This window comes from Anser cygnoides, chromosome 4 (assembly GCF_040182565.1).
Source record: "Anser cygnoides isolate HZ-2024a breed goose chromosome 4, Taihu_goose_T2T_genome, whole genome shotgun sequence".
Classification (NCBI taxonomy): domain Eukaryota; kingdom Metazoa; phylum Chordata; class Aves; order Anseriformes; family Anatidae; genus Anser; species Anser cygnoides.
In genome coordinates, this window is record NC_089876.1 from 36,824,226 (window position 1) to 36,849,014 (window position 24,789).

Here is a 24,789-nt window from a genome sequence, read left to right on the forward strand (position 1 = left end):
CATAAAATAATGGAGCTGTAGTCACTAATAATTTTCTGATGGACACTGTTTGCAGAGACCAGTTCCCCGATTTGATGCTGCATTTATTACACCTCTGTTTTTCACTTTTTCAGACAAAACTATTGGTGTAGCAAGATCTGATGGGGACCTCATTTGGGGTTGCACCCTACTGGGATGGAACTTAAGAAAAAATAGGAAAAAAAAAAAAGAAAAACTGTTGTTAGAAACTGTTAATTTGGTACAAATATCATACCAGATTTTGTCATCGATTTTGTTTTTCCATCACTTTCTGTTTGAAACTCTGTCAAGTCTTTTACTAGAGATTGAATATCTGGGTTGCAAAATGGCAGCAAAAGCAAAAGCCATAGATGTTGTCGTCCAAGAAGGAAAAATGAGAACAAGACCAGGAAGCCAAAATCAGTCTATGAGTTTCTTTGAGGACTTTGAAAGATGGGTTAGAATACTGTGCTTCTATTAATTTAATACAGTTATACAACTTCATGTCATTTTTTGCAGGTTCCCTAGTTTGTGCTGGAACAGGCATGATTGTCTAGGGGTGAAATATGTGTGTTTGTGGTGGGGGCGGGTGGGCTGTATCTGCTCTGGTGTTGTTAAAAAAAAAAAAAACCTGGAGTTGTGTGTAGTGGTGGTGGTTATTCCCTTTCAATAAATAAATCCTGTTTCCCAGGGATGCCTGAGCTGGACGAGTACACAATGGAAAGGGTCATAGAGGAGTTCGAACAACGGTGCTATGACAACATGAACCATGCTATCGAGACAGAAGAAGGACTTGGAATTGAATATGATGAAGATGTTGTCTGTGACGTCTGTCAGTCTCCAGATGGAGAAGATGGCAACGAAATGGTGTTTTGTGACAAATGCAATATTTGTGTGCATCAGGTATGGCGGCCAGGGGAGTGTAGGGTTAGCAACAGAAACTTTTCTAAACTGTTGAAGATGATAGGTTGGATTTTTCCATTGACAGACACTGATCTATTAAGTTGGTGCAAAGTTCTCTATTGAGCAGTGGGATGAATTCAGAAATGATAAGATTGGGAAAGACAGTTATTACATGTGACTGTAGAAATGTCATACTAAGAGGATTAAGAAATGGTATTGTTACAATACACACAAACAACAAGGAAGTTAGAAGGTAAGGAGTAGCCTCCCCAAAACGTGTGCCTTGTTGTACATTCTCACCTGGTCACTTCTCTTGCTTTCTTCTTGCTCTTCTCTTTCTATGCACCTACTGACCTGAGCTGAGCTAATGAAGCGCTATTGTGTGCCAGTTTTTTTTGTGGCAATTAAAAAGCCTTTTTAGCATGGAATTACAGATCCAGTTTTGGTGTATCTGTTTTCTTGTGTGCTTCCTACTATGGAAGATGCCTTCCTGTGAGCTTGTTGTTCCTTCCCAACTTAAGTTTGCTTTGTCATTCAGTGTTCAGAAAGCTGTGTTGTCTGATAAGCAAGAGCAGCATTGTCTTGCACACGTTACTTAAATGTATTTGTACAAGTGAAATAACATCTATGAAAGCTGTAAGGTACAAAACTTACCTACAAGCTGTAAGGTAATTTACCTTACAATTTAGCTTGCTCCGCGAGCTAATGTTTCTATAGTGTTATAAATTCCATTAACAATGTTTTGAGAGTTTTGAAAGGCTTTGTGTGATCACAGCTAAGAAGTAACAGAAATGCATGTCATCTCCTCTGTCCGCTTTCTCTTTTCTGTGAACGGGAGTACAGGCATGTTACGGGATCCTGAAGGTGCCGGAGGGCAGCTGGCTCTGCAGGACCTGCGCGCTTGGTGTTCAGCCCAAGTGCTTGCTGTGTCCCAAGAAGGGTGGCGCCATGAAGCCGACCCGGAGCGGCACCAAGTGGGTTCACGTCAGCTGTGCTCTGTGGATTCCAGAGGTAGGCACCGATCCACCGGGAGTGCCCCTCTGTTGAGTGCTGCTGTGGTTCTGGGAGAGAGGGAATCTGATAAGAACACTGCTCAGCCCAGCGTGTGTTGCCACAGCGACTTGCATGTGTATATGTGGTGCTTCTTAGGAAGTCAGTATAAAAGACGTTCAGTGTAAAGTCTGGCAGGATAATGCATCATCTGTAAAGAAAGTAATTACATTAATTACATCAAGCTTTGTCAATCAAAATTAGGCCTTGGAAGGGATGACTGATGGCAAAGCTCATTTAATGAGCACACAAAGTACTGTTTCATTTTGTACGCCGAACATTAAAGTTGAAGAAGGGGGAAGTTTGGATGTGACAATGAGAATTCCTATGGGCTCTTATAATCAAAACGCTTATCCTCTGCAATAACTTTAAACTGATGGGGGGTCACCTAGAAACAAGTTTGATCATTCAGTGAGGAACTAATTTTTAAAAACGAATTGTAGTTCTTTTAGTTCCTTACAAACTGAGGAACTTGGAATATGTAAATTTTGCATATGCATGCAGGGAATTGGATTTCTTTGATAAGATTATTTCCCTTTTCAGTTAAAGGTGTAATAATTGCTCCGTTTTTTAATATTTTTTTCTCTTAGGTGAGCATTGGAAGTCCAGAGAAAATGGAGCCCATTACAAAAGTGTCTCACATTCCCAGCAGTAGATGGGCATTGGTGTGCAGCCTTTGTAATGAAAAAGTTGGGGCTTCTATACAGGTAAGTTAATAGTATGAGCATCTCTCTGTTTTGTTTTGTTGGGATATAGTAGATAGGCATGTGTATTCTCAGTAAAGTTTCTTGGATTTAATGTTTGCTACTATGGACTTAATTGCACACAAAGTGCTTTTGAAAGTTAGTGTGCTCTTTCCTTCTGGTCATCCCATAAGATGTTATAATCTGTAGATACATAGATATGTTTATTGGTACACTTGAAATAAAACTTAAATGTTGTTGAGCAGAGGGAGAAAATCTACTTCTGTGATGTATGTACCACATGCACAATTGAAACTTGGATGCAGAAAGCTTCTGTGCTGAAACCTATGTTAGCCCCTTTTCAGTGACTTCTAAGATGAGGTGGATACTTCAGTAGGAGTTGTATAATTGCTTGTAACAACTGAAATTTTAAAGGTGCTGAGCATGCCCAGATTTTACTAAAGTCAATGGAAGCAAACGCCTTCACTTTGATGATGAAGCTAGTTGGCTTTGAATTTCTAATTTTAGGTACTAAACATTGGACTGTTTTGGCTGTCAGTATAGTTGGGATTAGAGTGATTTCAAGCTCTGTTTTTATTATAAAGAAGGCAGTGAAACTGCCTTCTACAGGTCTTTGCTTTTTTTCTGGATCTATTTTATTTATCTTAATGTTGCTCCAGCTTTTTTAATTTACTGAGGAGAATATCTGATTAGTTAATAACAGGCTTTTTTGAGCAGTAAGAAAGAAACATTGCTGGACTGGTCTGCCCCCAAGACTCAAGCAAGCCACAAGTTGAGGGAACAAGTTGAGGGATTAAGCCCCATTTCCTCCATTGGTTGTGGGTAGATCTGGAGCTCTTGTTGTTTCTAGGGAAAAACAAACCATCCTCCTGGGTGTCAGTTTCCCAGCTCACATTGCCACAGAAGCAGAGCCACATTATCCTTCTGACTTCTGATACTCACTTGAGTTCAGTGGTGATGATTGCCTGAAACAGTGAGATGGGGCAGAATCAAAGAAAAATGGAAGTGTAGTCTTTGTATTTCCAAAAAGAATGATGTCCATGGGCAATATATAAGCTATAAAGCCAATGCTATAAAGGCACTTGTTTTGTACCAACAACTCACATTCTTGGGCCAGTGCCAGTTTGTCTCATTGCATAGTTCTGAAATTCTCTCTGCAGTTTCGATTGGACACGGCCACAGCCTGTCTCACTGTAGCCTGTGAATTGTTGTCACTGTTAAGTACACTGAATTGATCTGTACTAGAGCATTTCAGACTGGGCAGTGTGGTTCCATGTACATAATTACATTGGCTTATTAACTGTAAAGCAGTTGCAGATCCTTTACAGTAAAAAAAAAAAAAAAAAAAGCTATGAAATGTGAAGTGATAATTTTGAAAACTATTGTGGAATCTAGAGATTGAGAAAACATGTTATTAAACCCTACACTTTTTGAAGAGGATCTATCTGATTTCCTTTCCTGAGAGATCAGGCAAGTTTAACTTACTCGGGAAGAAGTGGATGAGAGAAAGGGAGAGGTGAGCCACTGAGGGCAAAGTGTTATGACCATGTAGAAAAATGTAATAAAATGTAGGTTAGTATTTGCAATAATGCTTGCTCACCTTCAAAATGTTTCAAATACTTAAGGAAATGATCATCATAAAGTTCCCTGAGCCGGATAGGATGGTACTGCTGCCTATTTAACAAGTAAGCAGCCTTAAGTAGAACTCTTACTATTTTGTGGTAAGCCTAATGTTATAGGAATTGTGATGGTAAGGCACAAAGATGGCTAAAATCCTATTCCTCTTAGAGATCAAATTTTATTCATTTCCCTTTTTCCTCTATTTTGAGCTATTTGATGAAGTTGCCAGAAAAAGTTGTAAAACAGCAATGCAGCAGTAGTTAACAGTGAAATCAGTCTGTTTCTGTTCAAGGAATGTATTAAAAAAGTACATTTTAAAGTGGAGAAGGTAAATCTGTCCACAGTATATAAATTTGTAAATGTAGTACCTCCTTGCAGAGCTGTCCCCTTTCTCTCGGCAGCTTTTATGTAGCTGCGAGAAACTGTTTTGCCTGTTCTCCTGACCTGTTCTGAGGGGCAACGGTAGTGGCTGTAAGCTGCACACCGAGTATTTATGTGTGCAGGGGAGAGGGGTGTCCTCCCCTCGTGCTTCTGGTAACGCCTCTCTTGTCTACGGACAACATGGGATGACGTGCATAACGGCTGTCCCTTCAGACAGTTCGACACTGGAAATTATGGGGGAGAAAAGAAGAATTACAGTTTTGCCAGACAACTTGCAAGAATTGTGTAAATCTTAGTATCATTAAAGCTAGCAATGAGGAATATTTAGGTTTGTATTGTGAAATCTTATACGGCAGAGAACACCATTTTACAAAGTCACTGCGCTGTGAAGGAATAGCATTAACAGGATGAACTAAGAGAGAGCAATCCTTGATCCTCCAGAGATGTTATGAAATGTTCACAGTAATTAGAAAAGCCAGCAGCTGGAAGTATATATCAGGCTGGGCAGAGACCAGCTGGAATACACTGGGAAAAACGAGACTGCAGAGTCTCCCAAGTTCAGCAGCTTTCATTCTGATGATGCACGCTTGCCCCCCTCCTCCCAATAAAACATGAGCCACACTGAGAGCTAATTACTCTAAATGATGGCAGCTTGGAAACCATAGCTGAAGTATTCTTCTGTATGGTTTGGTACAGCTTTTGCCCTGTTGGTTAGAGAGGGGAAAGGACAAAAGATGCTTTTTCTTAATTTTTTTAAAAAATTCCTTTTATATGTTGATTTTTAATTAAAGAATATTCATTTGAAACTTCTGCAGTTTAGTGTACCTTTCATATGCCTGCTGGCTGCTGAGTCAACCTGAGCAGGAAAATCCAGGGAAAGATACTTGGCTTCTTCACAAAGTACTGTATAAACATCTTAGTGCGGTGCATTTCTCTTTAAGGTTAGATGAGTTGTGGTAAGCATAGTTTCGTTTCCTCCTAGTTAATATCAGTAACATTCATTTAAACTTCAGAATCTTTTCACTGGAGGCAGACAGAGGTGTGAGTTAAATGCATGTATGTGTGTATCTAAACCTTTCAGTTTACAGCTGGCAATAGCTACGGCAGCATTTTGCAAGAGAAAGTTAAGTATAACTGAAATGTATTGCTAAGTCATCTGACCTGGTGCCCATCACTCCAGTGAACAGCTGGTTGACTGGGAAGGAACAAAAGTGGGGAAAAAAAAAATTGAATTTCCCATTCTCCTCATCCCCCAGGTGAAGTGAAGGCTGTGGTCAAGCAAAGTAGTGATTGACAGTGATTTAATATTTGACATCATAAACTTTCCGTAACAGGAAAAAAATATCTAGTCAGTTGAGGCCTTTTGGGTAGCATGCATGCGTCCAGGTGCTGGGAAACACTTTCAATTAAAGTATCAGACTGGCCTGCATCCACTGAGGTGTTTTTTTCCCCTCTCTCATGCTGGCACAGTCAAAGGGGGGAACGCTTTGCTTTGTGTAACGCTGCTTTAAGTGAGTGGCTCTGCTTGCGGGTTTGCTGGTTATTGAATAGTGTGGTTGGGCTAGGGAGGGGCTAACCCCTCCTGTCCCACCGGGCCACTTGGTCGTTGCCTGGCCTGAAAGCACTAAATCGTAAACCTAATTAAAAGAGAGCAAGAAAGTACATGCAGCTTAGAAGCAGAGCCTGGTAACGGGGTTGCTCTTCCAAAGCAGTCCTGGCTGCTTAAATAGTTTTAGGCACTGTGGCTTCTTAGTACTTGTATTTGATGAATTTTCCTCTAATTTGTGCAGTGTTCAGTGAAGAACTGCAGAACAGCCTTTCACGTCACCTGTGCGTTTGACCGTGGCTTGGAGATGAAGACGATACTGGCAGAGAACGATGAGGTGAAATTCAAGTCGTACTGTCCCAAGCACAGCTCCACCAAGAAAGCAGATGACGAGACCTTCAGCGAGAGCCCGGGCCAAGAGAATGGGAATGGGATTCAGGACAGCTCTCTTCCTGCTCACATCGACCCTTTCCACAGCATCGATCAAAACCAGGAGGAGGCCCACAGAGTCAGCCTCCGCAAGCAAAAGCTCCAGCAGCTGGAGGACGAATTCTATACTTTTGTTGAGTCTTTGGAAGTGGCTAAAGTGCTGCGGCTGCCTGAGGAGCCAGTGGGATTCCTTTATGAGTACTGGAAGCTGAAAAGAAAAGCCAACTTCAATAAGCCTTTGATTACCCCAAAGAAGGATGAAGAAGACAATCTGGCCAAACGAGAGCAGGATGTTCTGTTCAGAAGGCTGCAGCTCTTCACACACCTCCGGCAGGATCTGGAGCGGGTAAGCCACTGCACTGCCTGTGCTTGTGCAAGGTGTGCTGGGCTTCGTTAGCTGTTTACAAACGACACGCTCGGTTATTGCCACTGCATGCAGGCACCCCATGCAACTTGAGGTGGTATTGTCAGCTTGGTGCAAGATGGTTAATGCTATTTCTGTTTAAATTTCAGAGCCAATACTTGGTTATGTCAGTTTCCTTTTTCAGCCAGAGGGTTAGGTCACAGGGCCCTTGGCTCATGGTTTGCAGTATCCTGTCTTCTTATAACTGGATTGTGCACTGAGGCTTTTTTACTAAGTAACACCGATGGCTGTGGAATGTACTGCAACCCCCAGATGCCCTTAGGGCTTTCCCTGCTCCTTTTGCCTAGTGCACAAGAAGGGAAGGGTCTGAAACTTACCTTGATTTGGAGCAAGTGTGTTTCCTGTTGGCACAGCATGGTAGGACGGTATTTCACTGGACTATCTATATGTAGTAGGTTTGGTAGGCTGTTCCAGTTAATTAGGTTCAGATTTCTTTGATTTTGGTTGATAAACTAAAAAAACAGTTGAATAGGATCAGTAGGGTGTTCTAACTACATCTGATCCTGAAATCACCTGAATTCCTTCTTTTAAAAAACAAAACAAAACAAACAAACTACTAGAGACGCTAAGGAATGTAAGAGCCAGGAAGTATACTTAGTTTTTCATGTATATCCAGTGCCCAGCTCATGCAGGCCACCTCTGGAACCTGACTCACAAAGTCCTGCCTTAGGCTCAATAACAGGGTTGGTGGTGAACGAGAACCTCTCTTCTGGAATAGTATATAGTCTTTCCGTCTGGGCAGCAGGTGCTAATAGATCTATCTACTGCATCCTTTGTAAAGGATCACGATCCAAGTGGCTAATTATTCTTCTAATGAGTTGCTGTTGTAGGTTTTAAAATATTTTTTTCCTCTGGTTTCAACTTCCGGCCTGTGACCCTTCTCTTCCTGTGTTAGATTGCTGTTACCTTGTGTATTTTGTTTTCTGTTCAGCGTGTTCAAGATCTCTTTTATTCTTCCCTTTGATCAGTTAAACAAGTGGAGTTTATCACGATGTTCTCTGGGTCTTAAACGATTCTGTATGTATCCTTCCTGTTTTTAAAGTATGGTGTCAAAACAGGATACATCGTTCTAGCACCGTTTTTAATATTTTACTACTCTATTGTTCTCACTGATACGTACATCAAAGAGAACTTGGATGCTAAAAAAAAAAAGGGCCTTTTTTTTGCTCTTCTTCAGGTTGTCTGTTAGACTTCATTATGAATTACATTAGTGACAGTGTCATCCATCTAGAAACATTTCTAAATGGTGTCATCCAGTTCACCTAATAAAACAGGTAATTTTGTGGACAAGATGTGTCTTTGTTCTGCGGCTCGGATCAGACAAGGAAGAGAACAAAAGGCCGTGGACTGTACCAGGAAGGGTAACAGGCTAGACGAATGCCTTCCAATTCAAATCCACGAAGTAATGACAGCTACTGAATACCTGAAGTGCTGTCTGGGCCAGGACTGGGAGCCTAATACAGGAGACCCTCAACATGCATTAAAGTGCGTCTCCTCCTTAGCGGATTTGAGATCAGCCCATAAGGCTCTGATCAACAGTGCTCCTTTTACCCTGTGTGGCTACACTGAGTTGAGAGAGGAGCCTTGAAAACAATCCCATAAACTCCTCAGTGATCCCCATCACTACTGTTAAGCTCTGAGAGTGATGGCTGTGAAAGTAAGTTCATACGCTGCTGCTAGATTAGAAAGTCACATTTTAAGACCAGAGATGTAGTTTTCTTCTGAAAAACTAGCCACTGTCAAAATAAACATTTTGCTGTTTTCAGTCCCTGCCACCTCCCCTGTGCTATGGCATTGATGGACTGGCTTGCCTTCATTTTTAACAACTACCATACAACGGCAGGGTCAATAAAAAGAATGGTACCAGTGAATAGGCCTCCACATTTTCATACTATTAAGTATTTCTTGTTGGGTCTCAAACAATAGGGAACAAGTGGTGCTGGGCTATATAGTACTGAGCATATTTAAGCATTTCCAGCATTTCTCTAGATTTGTATGTGTGTGTATATATATATATACACACATACATATACACATATGATACAAGTGTTCATAGAATTTACTTCTGCACTGTGAGACTCCAAAATCTGATAGACTAAGCTGTCAATTAAATGGTATTTAAGATAGTCTTGTAAGAGATATGTTGAAGAAGGTTAAATTTAAATATATGTATATATGTATCTTGTTAAAATGGTGTATGGTACTTAAGCTGAATTAATTTGAACCACAGAGTTACAGCATTATAGAAACACGATTCCTTTAAAACTCACCAACTTGATGCCTTCTAGGTGCGTAATCTCACTTACATGGTGACCCGAAGGGAGAAAATCAAGAGATCTGTTTGCAAAGTTCAAGAACAGATATTTAACATCTACGCAAAGCAGTTGGAACAAGAAAGAGTTTCAGGTATGCTTCAGCGTTTATCTTTTTCACACACCACCAGAGGCACAAGCATTGAAAGGTTTGGCTAGAGACTAATGACTAATTTTGAAGGACAAGCAGGACCTCATTTATTCTCATTAAAATCTCGCGTAGTCCACTAGGCATTGGCAGACTGGAATTAAAAAATGAGAACTTGCATAGCGCTAATGGTGGGCACGCTGCTATAGAAACCGGTACGTTTGCACTCTTACCGATGGGGTTCGGAGTGGCTTGCTGCTTCAGGTTCTGTCTGCTGCGAGTCCTTAATGGCTCCTTCTATGACAGAGAGACCATGACTTACATTCAAGTGCCATATGCTGTCTAGTAGGTTTGTGCTTTATCAGTGCCACCGCATTAGTATTTAGTACGTGTTTCTTTGCAACAACGTACTTTTTTCTGGGTAATCTCACTGACAGTAGTCTTTTCTCCTAGAGGAGCAACTTCAAAGTTACCATATTAACTAGGAAACTAGGAAATAGCCACACAGTCATGGTGTAAAGATGCTGGGTAGGCAACCAAACACCCACTTACGCTGAAGAATGGAGTTAAATAAGTACAAATCAAAAGTTATGTTTGCCCAGACATGGACTGCTTGACTCTAACCCACTGTGTTTACATTTAGGTGTGCCTTCCTCATTCTCCTCAATGGAAAACGTGGTGTTGTTCAATAGTCCATCTTTGGGTCCTGACGCCCCTAAGATAGAGGATTTAAAATGGCATTCTGCATTCTTCAGGAAACAAATGGGCACATCTCTAACACACACTTTGAAAAAACCACACAAGAGAGACAGAGTAAGAAGTAGCTCTGGGAACGAGAGCAAGTCCATGCTGAGGCAGCCCAGCCAGAGGGAAGGTGGCGTGCCTCCAGGTAGCTTTTTAAATTTTGACAAGACCTTTGCAGAAACACGGATTGTATCAGCACAGCAGAAAAACGGCATAGTTATGCCAGACCACAGAAAAAGAAGAGACAATCGTCCACAATGCGAGGTAATCAAGGCAGAACTAAAGGAAAAAACTTCCAAACACAACCACAAACCACTGAGACCCACAGAACTCTCTCAGAGGCAATCAGAAAACAAAAGGGCTGTGAACCACTCCAGTGGTAGGTCAGCACCTGGCACACGGAGAGATATAGTGCCTAAATGCAATGGGGGTCTTGTCAAAGTAAACTCTAATCAGACAGTAGTTAAAGTGCCTACGACGCCCACGAGCCCAGTGAAAAACTGGGGCGGATTCCGAATTCCAAAGAAGGGGGAGAGGCAGCAGCAGGGCGAGAGCCCAGAGGAGACATGCCGCCAGAACTCCAGCTACCCCTATCTGGGTATGGGCAGAGTTTCACCGAAGGACAGGGCAAAAAGCAAGCTAAAGCCTGACAGTGAGAATGATGGGTACGTCCCCGATGTGGAAATGAGCGACTCAGAAACTGAAGTGGCTGAAAAAAAATGCAGACAGCAGAGGCTCAGTCCAAACAGCTCTATCAGCAGGAGGACGGACATTATTAGGAGAAGCATCCTGGCATCCTGACGGGGCAGTGCGGCACCATGGTCAGTAGAGTCACTGCCTACAAGCCAACTTCACTTTATTTATTGGTGTGAGATGGGAGAGTTCTTAGACGTGACTACGGACTGACAAAGTGATAACCCATTATTCCCAAGCTGTATAAACATGTTTACATACTCTTAAAGCTGGATTTGTTTGCTCCCCAACTCATTCTGTGACAAGTTTCTATCTCCTTTATTTGCAACCTTTCCGGGCAAGCAGAGAAATGACATCACTACTAAACCAGGATTTGGTGATGAACACTAAAGTAACTCACAGAAACATTTAGGGGGCTAGGGTGGGTAGGGGGAAGTAGGCTGCATTCATCCCTTTTAGCAAAACAGCACTGTTACAATTCTCTTACCTTCCCCTGCTTTCCAGAAAAGCACAAGCTCTTAATTTAACTAGTGTGGTGTATTGAATCAAAGATGGTTATTTATGTAACCATATTGCACTGCTACACCCCCTTACAAATGGTCACTTGCCTTGGATTGGTGGTAGGTCTTTGTCCTCCATTTGCAGAATGTTTTTGTTGCACTCAGTTTGAGAATAGGTGGCAGCCAAAAACCCTCCACAAGCTCCAGTCTAGGTACAACTGGGTCTGTGAGATAACCAGACTTAACCGGGGTGTTACACTGGAGAAAAAGGAAGGGACAGGTCAGGGCTACAGCTGCCACACACTGCAACAGCTTCAAGGTACTCAGGCTGAGTGTGTGGCTTAGTTCTGAAAAAGGGGGCAGGCTTGTGGGTTCCTGGGCCCTCTGGCATAACCCGCAGCATTTAGTCAGTCACCTGCCTCCTGGAATACATTGACAATTTAAGAAAAAATATTCTAAGGCACTAGTCATTAGGATTTCCCAAAGCCCACCACGTATGCACTAATAATGGTATGTACTGGGAAAGCCAAGCTTATGACACTAAAGGGTTACTTTAAAATGGACATAAATATATATTTTTAAATAAAATGGAAAGGCAATAAATTGTGATGAGCTCTTTACAGTCAAATGAAGAAAAAAGTATTCTATTCTGGACTAGATTTGATGGAAGAGGGAACTCATGCATACTTTTTTTTTAATAATTGCAAATGGCAATAACTAGTAAGCTATGAGCAATAATGTTAATAGTTCATTATTGTACTTTTTTGTACTGAGTGCACATGTAACTGGATTGTTAGAAGCCTGTCAATTTGGAATTCTGCATAGATTTAAGTCAGGTATGCATTGGTTAAAAGGAAGTTTAAGCAGGCAATGTGCTACAGAAATACAGGCGTAAAGAACAAAATCCCATTATTTTCCACTCCTAGCCTGCCATTGCCACGTTCACTTACATTTTAATGTTAGACCCTTCCGTCTTGAGCAGGGAAAATTTTAAAATACAGTAGAACTCTGCCATAAATGAGTCTTCCAGAGGATTCAATCAAAAAAGGCTTATTAACACCCCATCTTGCTATGCAAGTTACTGCTTACTTAAACATTTCGACAGAATGCGTCCCTATCATTTGTGTTTTAAAAGTTTTAAGTCTTAACCTTTTGATACCTTTTTGGGGTGATGGTGAGAAAAGGATATTTTGTTTAAAATGGCATACTTCTAAAATACCATTGCTGGACCCAAGAAGTTGGATTGACCTCATGACGCACGTAGGTTAAACTTAAACAGGGCATGGGTGAACATGAAACTATGTAGTTGCTCTTGGGATGTGATAAAATGAAAGCACTTACCTGATCAAAAAGCAACCGACAGACAAAAGGTAAGTGCAGGTAGTTCTACTCGACATACAGCAACATTTTCAAGGCAGGCATTGCTATTTTCTGTAAGAAGCTCATGACCATGTAAGGAATTGTTTGTCAAGCCATAGATGGAATAATCTAAATTTTGATTCTAAGTAAACAGTTAACCTCACACCGATTTGAAAGAGGTACCTTGTTAATTTGCACTATTATGAATGCTAACATTGTGCAGAATTAATGCCTTACCTGTTCTGCTCCCTGATGTTTAGGTTAATAAGCTTTCTCATGTTTCAAGTTATGCTGAACCAAAACCAAAAAAACTCTTTTCCCCCCACCCCAATTACAAAAAGCTGTAAGATGACTGCAGTGTGACCAGCTCTGTAGGATAGTTTTGTCTCCCATGCTTAGCGCTCAACAAAGAGGTGTCGTAAGCAGCAGTGATAATACAAACCCACACCCTCTGTTCTATTGGGATAGACCATTTTCTTAATTTCTACTTCTGAGCATTACCTTTCCTTGTGCAGACTGACCAAGAAATCTTTGATTATGATTGGTGTATTATGTCAAACTGTAGGCTAGTTGAACTTTTTGTAAAGTTGCCTGGAATGCCAGTTGTTAGGTTATGAACTCACACAAATCTAAATGAAGGGTTATACGTGTTGTGTACAAATCTTAATTTCAGAAAATTGAAAAATTTGTCATTACATTTGTAAAACCTTGTACAGAAGATTTTTCACTATGTGCCTAGCTTTGGTGTCCATTCAGCTGAAATTAATTAAAAAAGGTGCATGAAGAGAAACAGATAGAAATAAAAAGTATATGTAGAGATGACTATTTTATATTACATGGCCCAGTCCTGTATTTATTTTCCCCCTTTTTTGAAGTATTTATAAAGACCTAGTTGAAGACAGCTGTATTTTTTTGTTAAAATATTCAGTAGAATTGTGCCTTTTTGTCTGTATGTGAATAAATGCTGTACATTTTTGCAATATGTTTGCAGCAGTGTTTTACAGTTCACAGTAATTGTTTGGGTTTTCACATAAACACTTAACTGCGATGATTTCAACAACTTTCATGGTTACAAGAGGCATTTAATTTGGATCACTACAGGTATCAAAATGCATGCTAAGGTTGCAAGAGAAAAGATTTTGTTTAGGAATAGGATAGGGCTTCATTACTGACAGCTGGGCCTACCCAATCAACAGCAAATTGCATGCTTACTTTTTTCTTGGTATCTTCAAAGACATGTTACTTATCTCCAAGCATTTAAATTCTTTGATATACGATGTCCTTCCGAAGTCCAAAATCTTCGTTCATGTTCCACTGGAAGGATAAGTGAGGTTTCTGAGGTTTCTTAGCTGTTAACTCTGCAAGATAAGCAGGCTGAATGTACAGACACCCCACAAACTGCCTGTACTAAAGCAATGCAAGACGATGCTAGTTGCTATAGCACTTTTTATGTAATGGGAAGCATAGCATCACACTAGAGCATCTTTAAAACACTCATGAACTAGCATTAGGGCGGGAAAGGAAGGCAGGGGAAACCCAGACTCTTCAAAGACGTATGACAAGAAATACATAATACATAGAATACAAGAAATACATAAATGTAAAACAGGCAAGACATGTTTGCAAAGACCACTCTTTGACTCCATTAAATAATCTGGTATCACAAGGAAAGACCAAAACTTACCTAAATTGCAAGCCCCAAATCTCGACTTTCAGCAAGTGCCTTTTCTCTGAACAGCCGTTGTGGGCAATGTGCCAGAAGACCCCTTGAGGAAGCCAAACTGAATGAAGTGGAGGGGTGGATGATGAGCTAAACTTAGACCACACTCCCCTTCCTAGCTGGCCAATTTTTAGCTGCTCAGAGAACTAGGCAGACAGATCAAAGAGAGAATCTGATTCTTCCCAGTTTCATCTGCCATGACTGCTCTGATGCCCCTTTACTCTCACATGCTTATGTTGTAATTCATACTCCAGCAAATAACCCTTACACAAGAGCTTCACCAACAGCTAAAATGAGTACTACCCACCATTAAAAGCTAACCAAGTCCTGTGCCTCCAGAAACAAAGGAACAAAAATACTGTTGCTTAAAACCACACAATTATCTGCCAATTTCAGCCAGGTTTCACCTCACAGAGCATCCCTTAAGGAGCGACTGGGATTCATAGCTCACACAAAATCTTCCAGATTGTCTGTCAGCATCTCAGATGCACATTATGCAAATGAAAGTTAAGGTGCCTGGTACTTACCTCCCTCTATATCGTATACATGGTTGATGAAAATCCCACTGCAACAGCTGTCTGGAGTTTCATGACAATATATCCATTTGCTTTAAAAATGTTTGAAGTCTTAGCAAAATTACAGATTACGGTGGATGCAGGCATATATCAGACTGCAAAAGCATGAGCAAAGACGTGTGTGCAACTATAGAAGTAGTAACTTCCTCTGAGGTAATCAGAATTTTTCCTTGAGGTTGCTTCCATCTTACAGACTCTACTTTAACAGGCTAGCATGCTTTTCTGGAGATGCCACAAAGATATTTCCACATGGTGATCAACCCCCATCTGTCCTCTAAAACACAAATGCAATGAAGATCCACTACGATAGACACATGATCTTCGTTATCCCAAAACAATGCATTTCAGCAAGCACTAGGTAAGCAGGGTAAGCATTATCCATCAACTGAATTAGAAGCCATAAAACAGAATTACACTCTTCACATTTAAAAGGGACGACAAGAAATTAAATTACTTTAGTTCAAAATAACAGCACTTCAAAATTAGTTACACGTATCACGTTTATAATATACACTGAAAGAGAAAACAGAGTTCAGCTAGAATTTGAGGATAATATGTATGAAGTTTCTCATCTATCAAAGAAAAACTTGTACACAAGAGGACTGCCATGTACTGGCATCTGTAGAATTCAAACACACTATGTAAAAGTGCGTAAAAGCTGGATGACCACCCTTGCGCAAATTCAAGTACGAGAGAACTGAGGTTCCCAGACATATACAACCCAAGACAGCACGTCAACACAAAAGCGAGGAACGATTGCAAAGTTGTAATTAGGGGAGAGGGGAAAAAAAACCACAACTGAATAAAGATTATGGTCCTTAAAAACTAGCTGTAAGAATAACCATAAATAAATAACTTTATTTATTAACTGTTTCCCAGGGACATCACAACAAACTGAAGTGAATTCTTAAAAATGGAAGGCAGCGGAGGCATTTCCCAGTTACAACACCTACCATAAAAACAGCAACTGTCTGACATTCATGATGTAATTGGTGTCTTACTACAACTCGTAAAAGATTTTCAAAATGTTCCCAAGTTACTGCACTATCAAAAACCAAAAAATAGGTATCAACAGTATGCGAACAAAGCCGCTTAAGAATTTCAGTGTAATGACATCTATTCCCTGTAAACAATTCTGTAGTTGGACATAGCTGGTATTTTTTTTTTTAAGACCAAAACTGACCAATATGCCACAGCACTGTATCAGATTGTTTCATCTGCTACATTAAAGGACTTTAATTACATCATTTTGCAGTCTTCTTCCTATCTTTACTACTCATACAGAGAAAGAATCTTCATCTACCCTTCCTTCTTACCTGAGTAAAACAGAAAATGTTTATACAAAGTTTTACAAGCCTTGTTATGCATTTGCTTTTAGTGCTCCAATACAAGATTTCACCAGCAATCTTCTTAACTCCAACATGGTGTGAATGAACAATACATCTTTTTAAATGTTTTCCAATTCCTTCAGCAAAGCAGCTTTTTTCTTCTGTGAAGTTATGACGCTGAGCTGTAATTAAAAACAAACAGATAGCTTCCTATAAATTTTTTTTTAAGATCTAAGTAACAGTACAGATTCAATACGGAAAACGTCACAGAGAGGGAACAAGCTTAGTTAAGTTGGTATTTGGGGTAAACAGACGAATTTATTATGCATTTGTAGATGATTACTGCTTGTATCTTATTTCTGATCCCAAAGAATTACAGATGATGAAAGATTAGATAGTACACTTAAAGACATTTATATAGAATACACACATTTTAAGCCTATGCAAACATTTTCCTGCATTTTTAATGCTTTTTCACCGAATTACTATTATTTAATAATAAGCTAAGATTTATAGTCATTGAATAACCACTGATAATTTTAATATATTATTTCTTCATAATAATCTCTCCCATTAAAATACCACACAAGCTATAGTGCACAATAACGCACCACTGAGAAACAGTCACCTTTGGCTTAGAGGGCAAAAAGCTCCAGCCTACAATCCCCTATCCAGCAGTGAGCCAAAAATCCATCTGACGACGCTACTTGTGCCTTACTTTCATCTCCTTAATACCTTCAAGGAGCCCCCTCCTGCCTTGCCTCCACCTACCTTTTCTTCAGAAAGGCCAAGTCAGCACTTTGTGGGAATGCGCTGTGACATACACCGTGACAGTGCAACAGTGACTTGAAATAACATTGATACCAAAAGAAAGAAGAAGGTGGGAAACTGGAGTATTAGACTTTAACCTACATCAACAAATATTTCTGGTTTGTACTGTGTCTCTGGAAATAGCTTTGTGGCACTCTTTTTACATGGCACAAGCTTTGTTTCTTCAGAGAGAGGGGAACCAACATGGAACCACCCCTTTAAGCACAGTCCTAAATCAACCAACCACCACAGCCAGTCCTTAGTCCTTTATGGTAAGTCCCTTACCTTTATAGTAACCCCTACAACATGTAGGGGTTAGTTACCTTCCAAGGTAGCCTTCTTCCCCTGTAGAAATTCAGTGTACTGACAAAATCTCAGCAGAATAAAGGTAATGCTACATTTAATTTCATTAGCAGTATTTTGCTTGCAAATACAAATACACTATAAGGCTGTTCCCTTTGAGTGGAAAAATCAGTGCTGCTATTTCTCATAGGTTTCTTTCTTGTGATGCTATCACATCCAGGTCCCAGTCCCGTTGGACATCCATCATGATATGCCCTTTGATTGGTATGACATACCAATTGTGCCCACTACTAAATATTTTTATGCTGTAGTACTTTACTGAGATGCCACCTGATCATCCAGGTTTACATGTCTAATTTTACTGCAAGGCGTAAAACGTGTGAAGAGAATGGTTTATTACCGTACAGGAACTGTGGCTGTAATTGCTGCAGGCCCTACTGAAGACATACATATATACCACATGGACGTCTAGCATCTTTCAAATATTTTCAACATCTCTCATGGGAAAACTGAAACAACTACATGTCAGTTACCTCAACCTATAGCAGTGAAAGGAGAGATGATGATGCCATCCATACCAGATCCATCTCTCAAAGCACACAAATTGTAAGGAAAGTAATTATCACTACTTTGAAAGAGTTACAAATTTAACATCAGTCAGCATAAACTGTTTTACCAAACTGGTCAATGAATCACACAGCCAAGTCAATTCCATGATGCTTCACAAACATGAGCAGATTTTCTCTGGCTAACTTGCTTCTGCAACAAGCTGATTCCAGTCGTTGGAGCTTCACCGACACTTCAGTCACTACATGAAGTCCTGCCTGCCAGCAGTTACCTCTGACAAGCCTGAGGAGGGGCAAGGCAGTTCTGAAGACTATCAGCAAGATCTGAACAACAAGACAGCTGATAAACATCTTGTCAAATATTTGTTACCTTTCAGGGACACTGGTGCAGAACTGTTAGTTACCAGTGTTTTCTGGAGCAGCAGGACCTCTTCCTATATGGGTAACTAAGTCCAGGAATGTATTCCCTTGAAAGGTGTATGACCGTGTTTTTTCTAAGGCAGAGAGCATATCAGAACTATTAGAGCTGAACAGATCCATGTAACAAACAGGAGGTTAAAAAATAAAAATAGGTCTTCCAGAGCAAAGTTTTACCAACTGGATATAGACCTTGTTGTGGCAGGGAGCATTTCCAGCCAGGAAACATAACTTATGTTATGACAGCTTGGCAGCGATGCCCGTTTATTCACTGTTGTTGGAAAAAAAAAAAAAAAGCTGTTTGTCTTAACTGTACAATTTAGATCAACCAAACGTTTCCTCTCTGCAACTCATGCAGGGTCACCCACATTAAAAAGCAAATAGTGTTTCCTAAGTCACTAAATAAAATTAGGAGGCAAAAGGATCATCTTTTAATAGGAGACCAACTTGAGCAACAGATTCGCTTGGCAAACAAGTGAACCCGATACATAGCCCTCCATAGGATTTGCTTCAAGACATACAGCTCAAATAGCATGGGGAAAGAATGCTGAAGGGATGTCCATCAGTGAAAATAAATAATTATAGGTAGTGCAAGGTTGAAACAGCTATAGCCTAAATTCTCTCAGAAGATAAGCAATACCTTTCCACCTTTCCCCCCAATATCCCTTATGTCCAAAAATACTGAAGCGTACCGGTCAAAGTTGGAATTGAGTTGTAAGGGAACTGGAAAAAGAAGGCTGCAAAAATTCAGCTCATTAAGTAATTACAATGATGCACAAAGAGGTCTTAGGAATACGAATAGCTCTAATAGACACAACTCGTCTGAAGCTTTCAGATCACTGAAACAAGTACTAGGCATATTTACTATGGTAGTGAGCTACGTACACCATCCCTGCCTTCCCCCCTTGCCATAGCCTGGAGAAAACCAAGTTATTTCTTATGCTGTCTGCATAATTTTCAGTACATCACAGGACTTAATTATATCTATTATACGTAACCTATGACAACTGCAGGGGTGTGTACTTTTCCAACAATCCTTGGGGTTATTGCTACTGGACTAATGAAAATGCAGATGAGCAGACAAGAAATTGACAACCTCTGGAGTTCACACAACACACCAGGTTCTCAAGGTTGCAGTTTGATGAACACTAAACAGGTCCACAACATCGGTTCTGTCCTGCACTCACTGCACAAAATTTCCCCATGCTATTCATGCAGCCATGCAATGAATTAGAGCCGGGAGCTGGCCGAAAAAAACACACCAAACAAAATACCCACAAAACAGCTGTGCTGCTTAACATTTTTATAAAGGCTGTTCTCTAGCCATCGACTCAAGACATGCTTTGTTTCAAAGTGTTCTGTTCTCAGACAGACTCGCCAGGAGATAGGTACTTCTTTGTTTCATGAAGCCATCACTTCCAACTGCTGCAGCAGGTTACCAAGCTAAAAAAACAAGCCTGCTTATGTAAACAAGAGCTGAAATTATTTAAGGAGTTTTTTTTTTTCTTTAAACTTGCTGCCATTTCTATGTAGCAGAATATGGAAACAATCATCTACCTTCATTCACACACTTTGAACCACAAGTGTAATTCGCATCAAATTTGTTTCCATAAACAAATCTACATCATCAGTTAAGCATCCTCTCAGAAAGCAGTATTTAATCAAACATGCATCAGTTTTGGATGACACATTCGAAATACAAGATTGCTGTTCAAATTACATTAGTAATACTGAATATAGAAGATCACCTCTGCCTTGGGAATAACATGAAATGAGTATTTTTGCAATATTCAATGAGATTTTTGTCTGCAGTTAGGTAACTGTTACAGTTTTGTACCTTTTGTGACGCAGTCGCTGCCCTCTGTTCTGCCTGGCTTAGTCGCCTTTGAAGCCTGTTGATGTATTCTCGATATTCCGTCATTAATTTTTCATCCTGTGGAAATGAAGTACCGCGTTACAAATGTAAAGTTCTCTTTACTGGATCCATACCTATTGCAGTGAAAAGCTTAAAGCAAGAGGAATTTAAATGGAGCTGTTTACCACCTATAATAACACTCAAGACACAATTTTGACACATTATAGACAGTTTCCAGCTCAAATATGACATCCTATCACTTTTCCAATCACAGCGATCTTCAGAGGAAGTTTTATTCATTTCACTGTTTGAAGTAAGACACAAAGCTGGCATTTCAGTCCAGGTAATTTAATTTGCACTATCTTACAATATAAATATTTTAGCTATATTCAAAGGGAAAAAGAATATACATATGATATTAATCTTGCTACAACTGCCTTCTGTTCCCTTCATCAAATGGTATGTATAAAGCCTTTCTTTACCATTCTTTAACATTAGTTTCAAAAATCTATTCCCACCTTAGCCCCATTTTTCTCCTCTAAATAATACAGCACTACGAAAAACAACACACCAGGATTCATCCTAGACAGAACTGGATATTATCCCAGATTTATGAAGCAGACTGACAGGGTAGCTGTTTTCTAAAGTGACCGTTAATTATTGAACAATGCACATTCCAAAACAGCCATGGCCTTAATTTTTAATGAATAATGCTTTTATCTATATGCATATGTACACATACAGTATACATTCTACTGTACATATAGTATGCTGACAAATTGATCTCTCTGCATATGCTACATTATCCATAACACAATGCATCCTCCTTTTTAGAGATTTAGGCATAGGCTTAAGTTTCTTCACAAACATTTCCTGAACTGTCTAAAATTACCAGATTAGTAACCATGAGAGATGATCTCTCTACCTTTCCTAATAATTTGAGAGTAAAGTTAATTTGTCTTCCTGTCATTTGAACACGACAGTCAGCAGAAACAGTGGTGTTTTCAAGCTATGTCTACTTCTCTCAAAAATCCTTTTTCTTTTTTTCTTTTTTTTTTTTTTAACCAGAAACATAACTCATCTAAATGGGTTTCTGTTAAGATCCTAGTGTTATCTGCATTCCGTTATAACTGAAAGGAGTGGTCGTATCGGTCAATATCTTACCTCAATTACCTTTTCATTTGCCATTTCCAGCTGAGAAATGAGCTCCTGGGTACGAAGTTTTTGTTGACTCAGCTCACTTCTATTAATCAGAAGAAAAGATGCTGATTACCACAAAGTAGTGCATCAGTTATCAGAACATGATCTCAAAGGCTGTTTCTTGCATTGTATGGGCTTGTGGCATATTTTTAATTACAGCGTTGCTCTTAACACATTAATTTCAAAAGCACTACAGATAGAATGTGTATTCAAAACTGTAACGGCAGAGAAATGAAATGTGTTAGTTAGAATTAAAAGAACTTTGTCACAAGCATTCAACAATTTACAGGGCTTTTCTGCTGTTTATCTTATTTTACAGGCATATTATCAAATACGCTATGAATTTGCCCAGTGCATTTAATTCTTAGATTAAAATTCTAATTAGTGTTTTATAATCAGACTTCAATATGGAAATTTTTGAAGATACTTTGAAGTACAAAACTCAAATCTTTCTGTGCTTTGTGTGACAGACAACAATGCAACACTTCATAAGGAGTATGTCCCCTTCTTCAAAGTGGTCTTTTTACTATTACACAACATGAGTTTTAGTGATCCTAACTTTGTATAGTAGTGAAGATAAATTAATTAATATTAATTAATAATGCAATTAATATTAATAATGCAATTAATATTATGCACCAAAACGAGGCGTTTTCAGTACATGGGTCCTAACGAACAGCTGTTTTTTTAAAACTGTCTTAAAGATCAGTTTTTATAAATCATTTTGTTAGCAATACAAAAATTTCACACAATTCACATCTTTTCATACGTACCTTTTCAAAATAAACTATTCAAATGCTACAGCTTACAATGTGTGAACTGCTTATGGTGAAGTTTAACTACACTAGTTAAAATGGCTTTGAAAATACAGACCTATCAAATTGTGACAAACCATCTCTAGTGCTATGTCATCTTAAGGAGAAGATCTAAAAATTAATTTTCAATATTACGAATTCTTACTCAGTGAAAACAATAAGCCTCCCCTATTTGTTCTGTGGTGTGGAATTAGCATTCTTAGCAGCACAGACCATAAATGGAGTTTGTATGCTCAGGTACAGCTGTATATCAAGAAATTATTTTTATAATTACATCACACTGAACATGTTTTGAAAGGAAACAGTTTAACCTTGTAAGTAAAAGGAAATATGACAGCTGTCAGGACAGACAGTTGATTTGTTCTGATTGTTAACCCTCCCCCTAATACATATTATGAGATTTTAATATTAAAATTCAGCGGTAACTCCAACTGCTGAATAATCAAATCAGTCTCTATGGCATATTGTCTTTGTTAAGTGAGTAGGAAACAAAAGGTGAGCTTTTAATATTTTGGCAGACGGGTGATAAATTCACCAGCTGTAGCAAGTACATTCTGCGTAGCTCTCCTATGACAAATATAGCATGTGCCAGATGTTTTTTTGGTTGAGTTATACTATAATATGCTTCAGTTACTCTTACTAATTATGAATTTTGTATACTGCCAGTACCTGCAGCTGTCTCTCATCCTGTTAATTTTTTTCTTTAATGAACATCTTAAAATAAGCAGTTATGGCTGCCAAACATTACAGAAGTGCAGCCAAGAATAATGTTTTAGAAATGGAGGAAACTTCTTCATCTCAAGATGCTGTGCAATTCACTCATTCACTCAGTGTACTGTACAGGATGTAGGGAGAAGGAGAAGGTGGCTCTGGCCAACACTTCATACACAGACCAAAAAAAAAAAAAAAGATTATTCCTCAGAGGTAGATTCTTTTCAAATATAGAAAAGATAAATCTGAGAACTCCAATAAACACACATGGTTACAGATGAGTCAGAAACTCTTAACTCTGACACAGAAATGTTTCAGAAACAGAAACTGGAACAAAGACACACGAAATAGCTTCAATCAGGTAAGAAGAAAGTTATGACTTAAGCTAAGCACATTATTTAAATTTAAAAACAATATGGCAAGAATTCCATTTTAAAAGTAGTGATGATTATAATTCTAGTGAATTAAAAAGACATTCAGTATAGTTGCTCAAATATAATGGGTTAATTTTACAACAAATGCTTTTTTTTTTTTCCAAAAAGTTATACCTTACTACTAGACAATAGTGGCAGATAGCTAAGATTACAAATTTACTATTTTTTCATACTATGTATTAGTATTTAAATTTAACACTTTTCTTTGAAGAGAGTTAAGATTTTTGAATTAACTTAAATGATTTTTTTACATGGAAGCCATTTTTTAAGTACTTACTCTATTATTTAAGCCAATGTTTATAAACTATCTTATGTGCTGTTCGTTCTCTTAGATTCAGTTTATTCTCTTCTAAGAAGAGTTTTCTCTTCTAAGTTTTCTCTTCTAAGAGTTTTCTAAGAAGAGAACAGAATTGTATATACGTTATCACCCCTACTCAGGCTTATTTGTACCTTAACTAAACAATCACCATGAGTCTAAGAGACCAAAGTAATATTCACTGCAAAGTTGACATAATTGTAAATTTCCTGTAAAGTTTTCAAGTTACGAGATCCATATTCTTCCCATCTGCAGTTTTCATGTTATACTGCACTGAAGATCATTCTATGGATAATGCAATCGTTTGACTGAATATGACACTTCACTTCTCTCTGTGAATCTTGTTCTGATCTCTGGTCCAGAACAGAATCATGGTCAACAAAAACGTGCTCCTGGTATTCACCACTGGTGAGGATTCTGTTTAGTGAGTACACGTAGTCACTGGTTATCTGCCAAATTTCAGTTTACCCCAATTCTTTTCTCCTCATTCTCAGGGTTAGAACTTAAAAAGAATGAAAAATACCAATAGGTGAATTAGAAGGGATTAACCAGCTATTACAGCTTGTCTTATGACCTCTTTGTTTCCTTGTTTAACCTCATTAGTGTAAATACAGTCCACTCAAGGCCCAGCACTGGACTTTAAACAGTGAATGAATAATTTGCCCTCCCACCCCCCTTTAAAATTTGTGTAATGGCTTTCATTTGCATTTTCTTTTAGTAACTGCTTACAAATTTGATTACCTTGTTTTTGCTTAAATTCTGTTGTCAGAACTTTCTCTCTCACACCTTCTCAATCCAGACTGCATTCTCTTCTTACTGAGGTTTGTTTACTTCCATTCATAAATTTCATAATACTATCGTGGTATTGGTGGTTTCATTTTCTATCTTTGCTGCCATTTATTCTTCTCAGATTAAGTATGAAAAACTATATAGCCTTATTCTCAATGCTGTAGGGTAATAAGAACAGTTCTAGAGAGTACCATTCCCCC

At 39.0% G+C, this 24,789-nt stretch overlaps 2 protein-coding genes across 17 annotated transcripts in view; one reads left to right on the top strand and one right to left on the bottom strand.

Moving 5' to 3' along the window:
• The window catches only part of JADE1 (jade family PHD finger 1), a 107,624-nt gene extending 93,892 nt beyond the window's left edge, over nt 1-13,732 (top strand). For all 10 annotated transcript variants that reach the window (XM_066995989.1, XM_013200032.3, XM_048078156.2 and 7 more), the window contains 6 exons: nt 689-900; nt 1,744-1,911; nt 2,541-2,657; nt 6,446-6,976; nt 9,343-9,460; nt 10,098-13,732. In XM_066995989.1, the coding sequence (XP_066852090.1) occupies nt 689-900; nt 1,744-1,911; nt 2,541-2,657; nt 6,446-6,976; nt 9,343-9,460; nt 10,098-10,999 (2,048 nt within the window). In that variant the 3' untranslated portion in view covers nt 11,000-13,732. The remainder of the gene's footprint in view (nt 1-688; nt 901-1,743; nt 1,912-2,540; nt 2,658-6,445; nt 6,977-9,342; nt 9,461-10,097) is intronic.
• Nucleotides 12,301-24,789, bottom strand: part of SCLT1 (sodium channel and clathrin linker 1) — a 45,462-nt gene continuing 32,973 nt past the window's right edge. For 2 of the 7 annotated variants that reach the window (XM_048078157.2, XM_048078159.2), the window contains 3 exons: nt 21,489-21,567; nt 20,307-20,402; nt 15,884-16,555 (listed from right to left, as the gene is read on the bottom strand). In XM_048078157.2, coding sequence (XP_047934114.2) covers nt 16,493-16,555; nt 20,307-20,402; nt 21,489-21,567 — 238 coding nt within the window. In that variant the 3' untranslated portion in view covers nt 15,884-16,492. Of the gene's footprint in view, nt 14,065-15,883; nt 16,556-16,575; nt 19,913-20,306; nt 20,403-21,488; nt 21,568-23,761; nt 23,878-24,789 lie in introns of those variants that run through there. The other 5 variants (XR_010831101.1, XM_048078158.2, XM_013200041.3 and 2 more) reach the window with 5 other exon arrangements.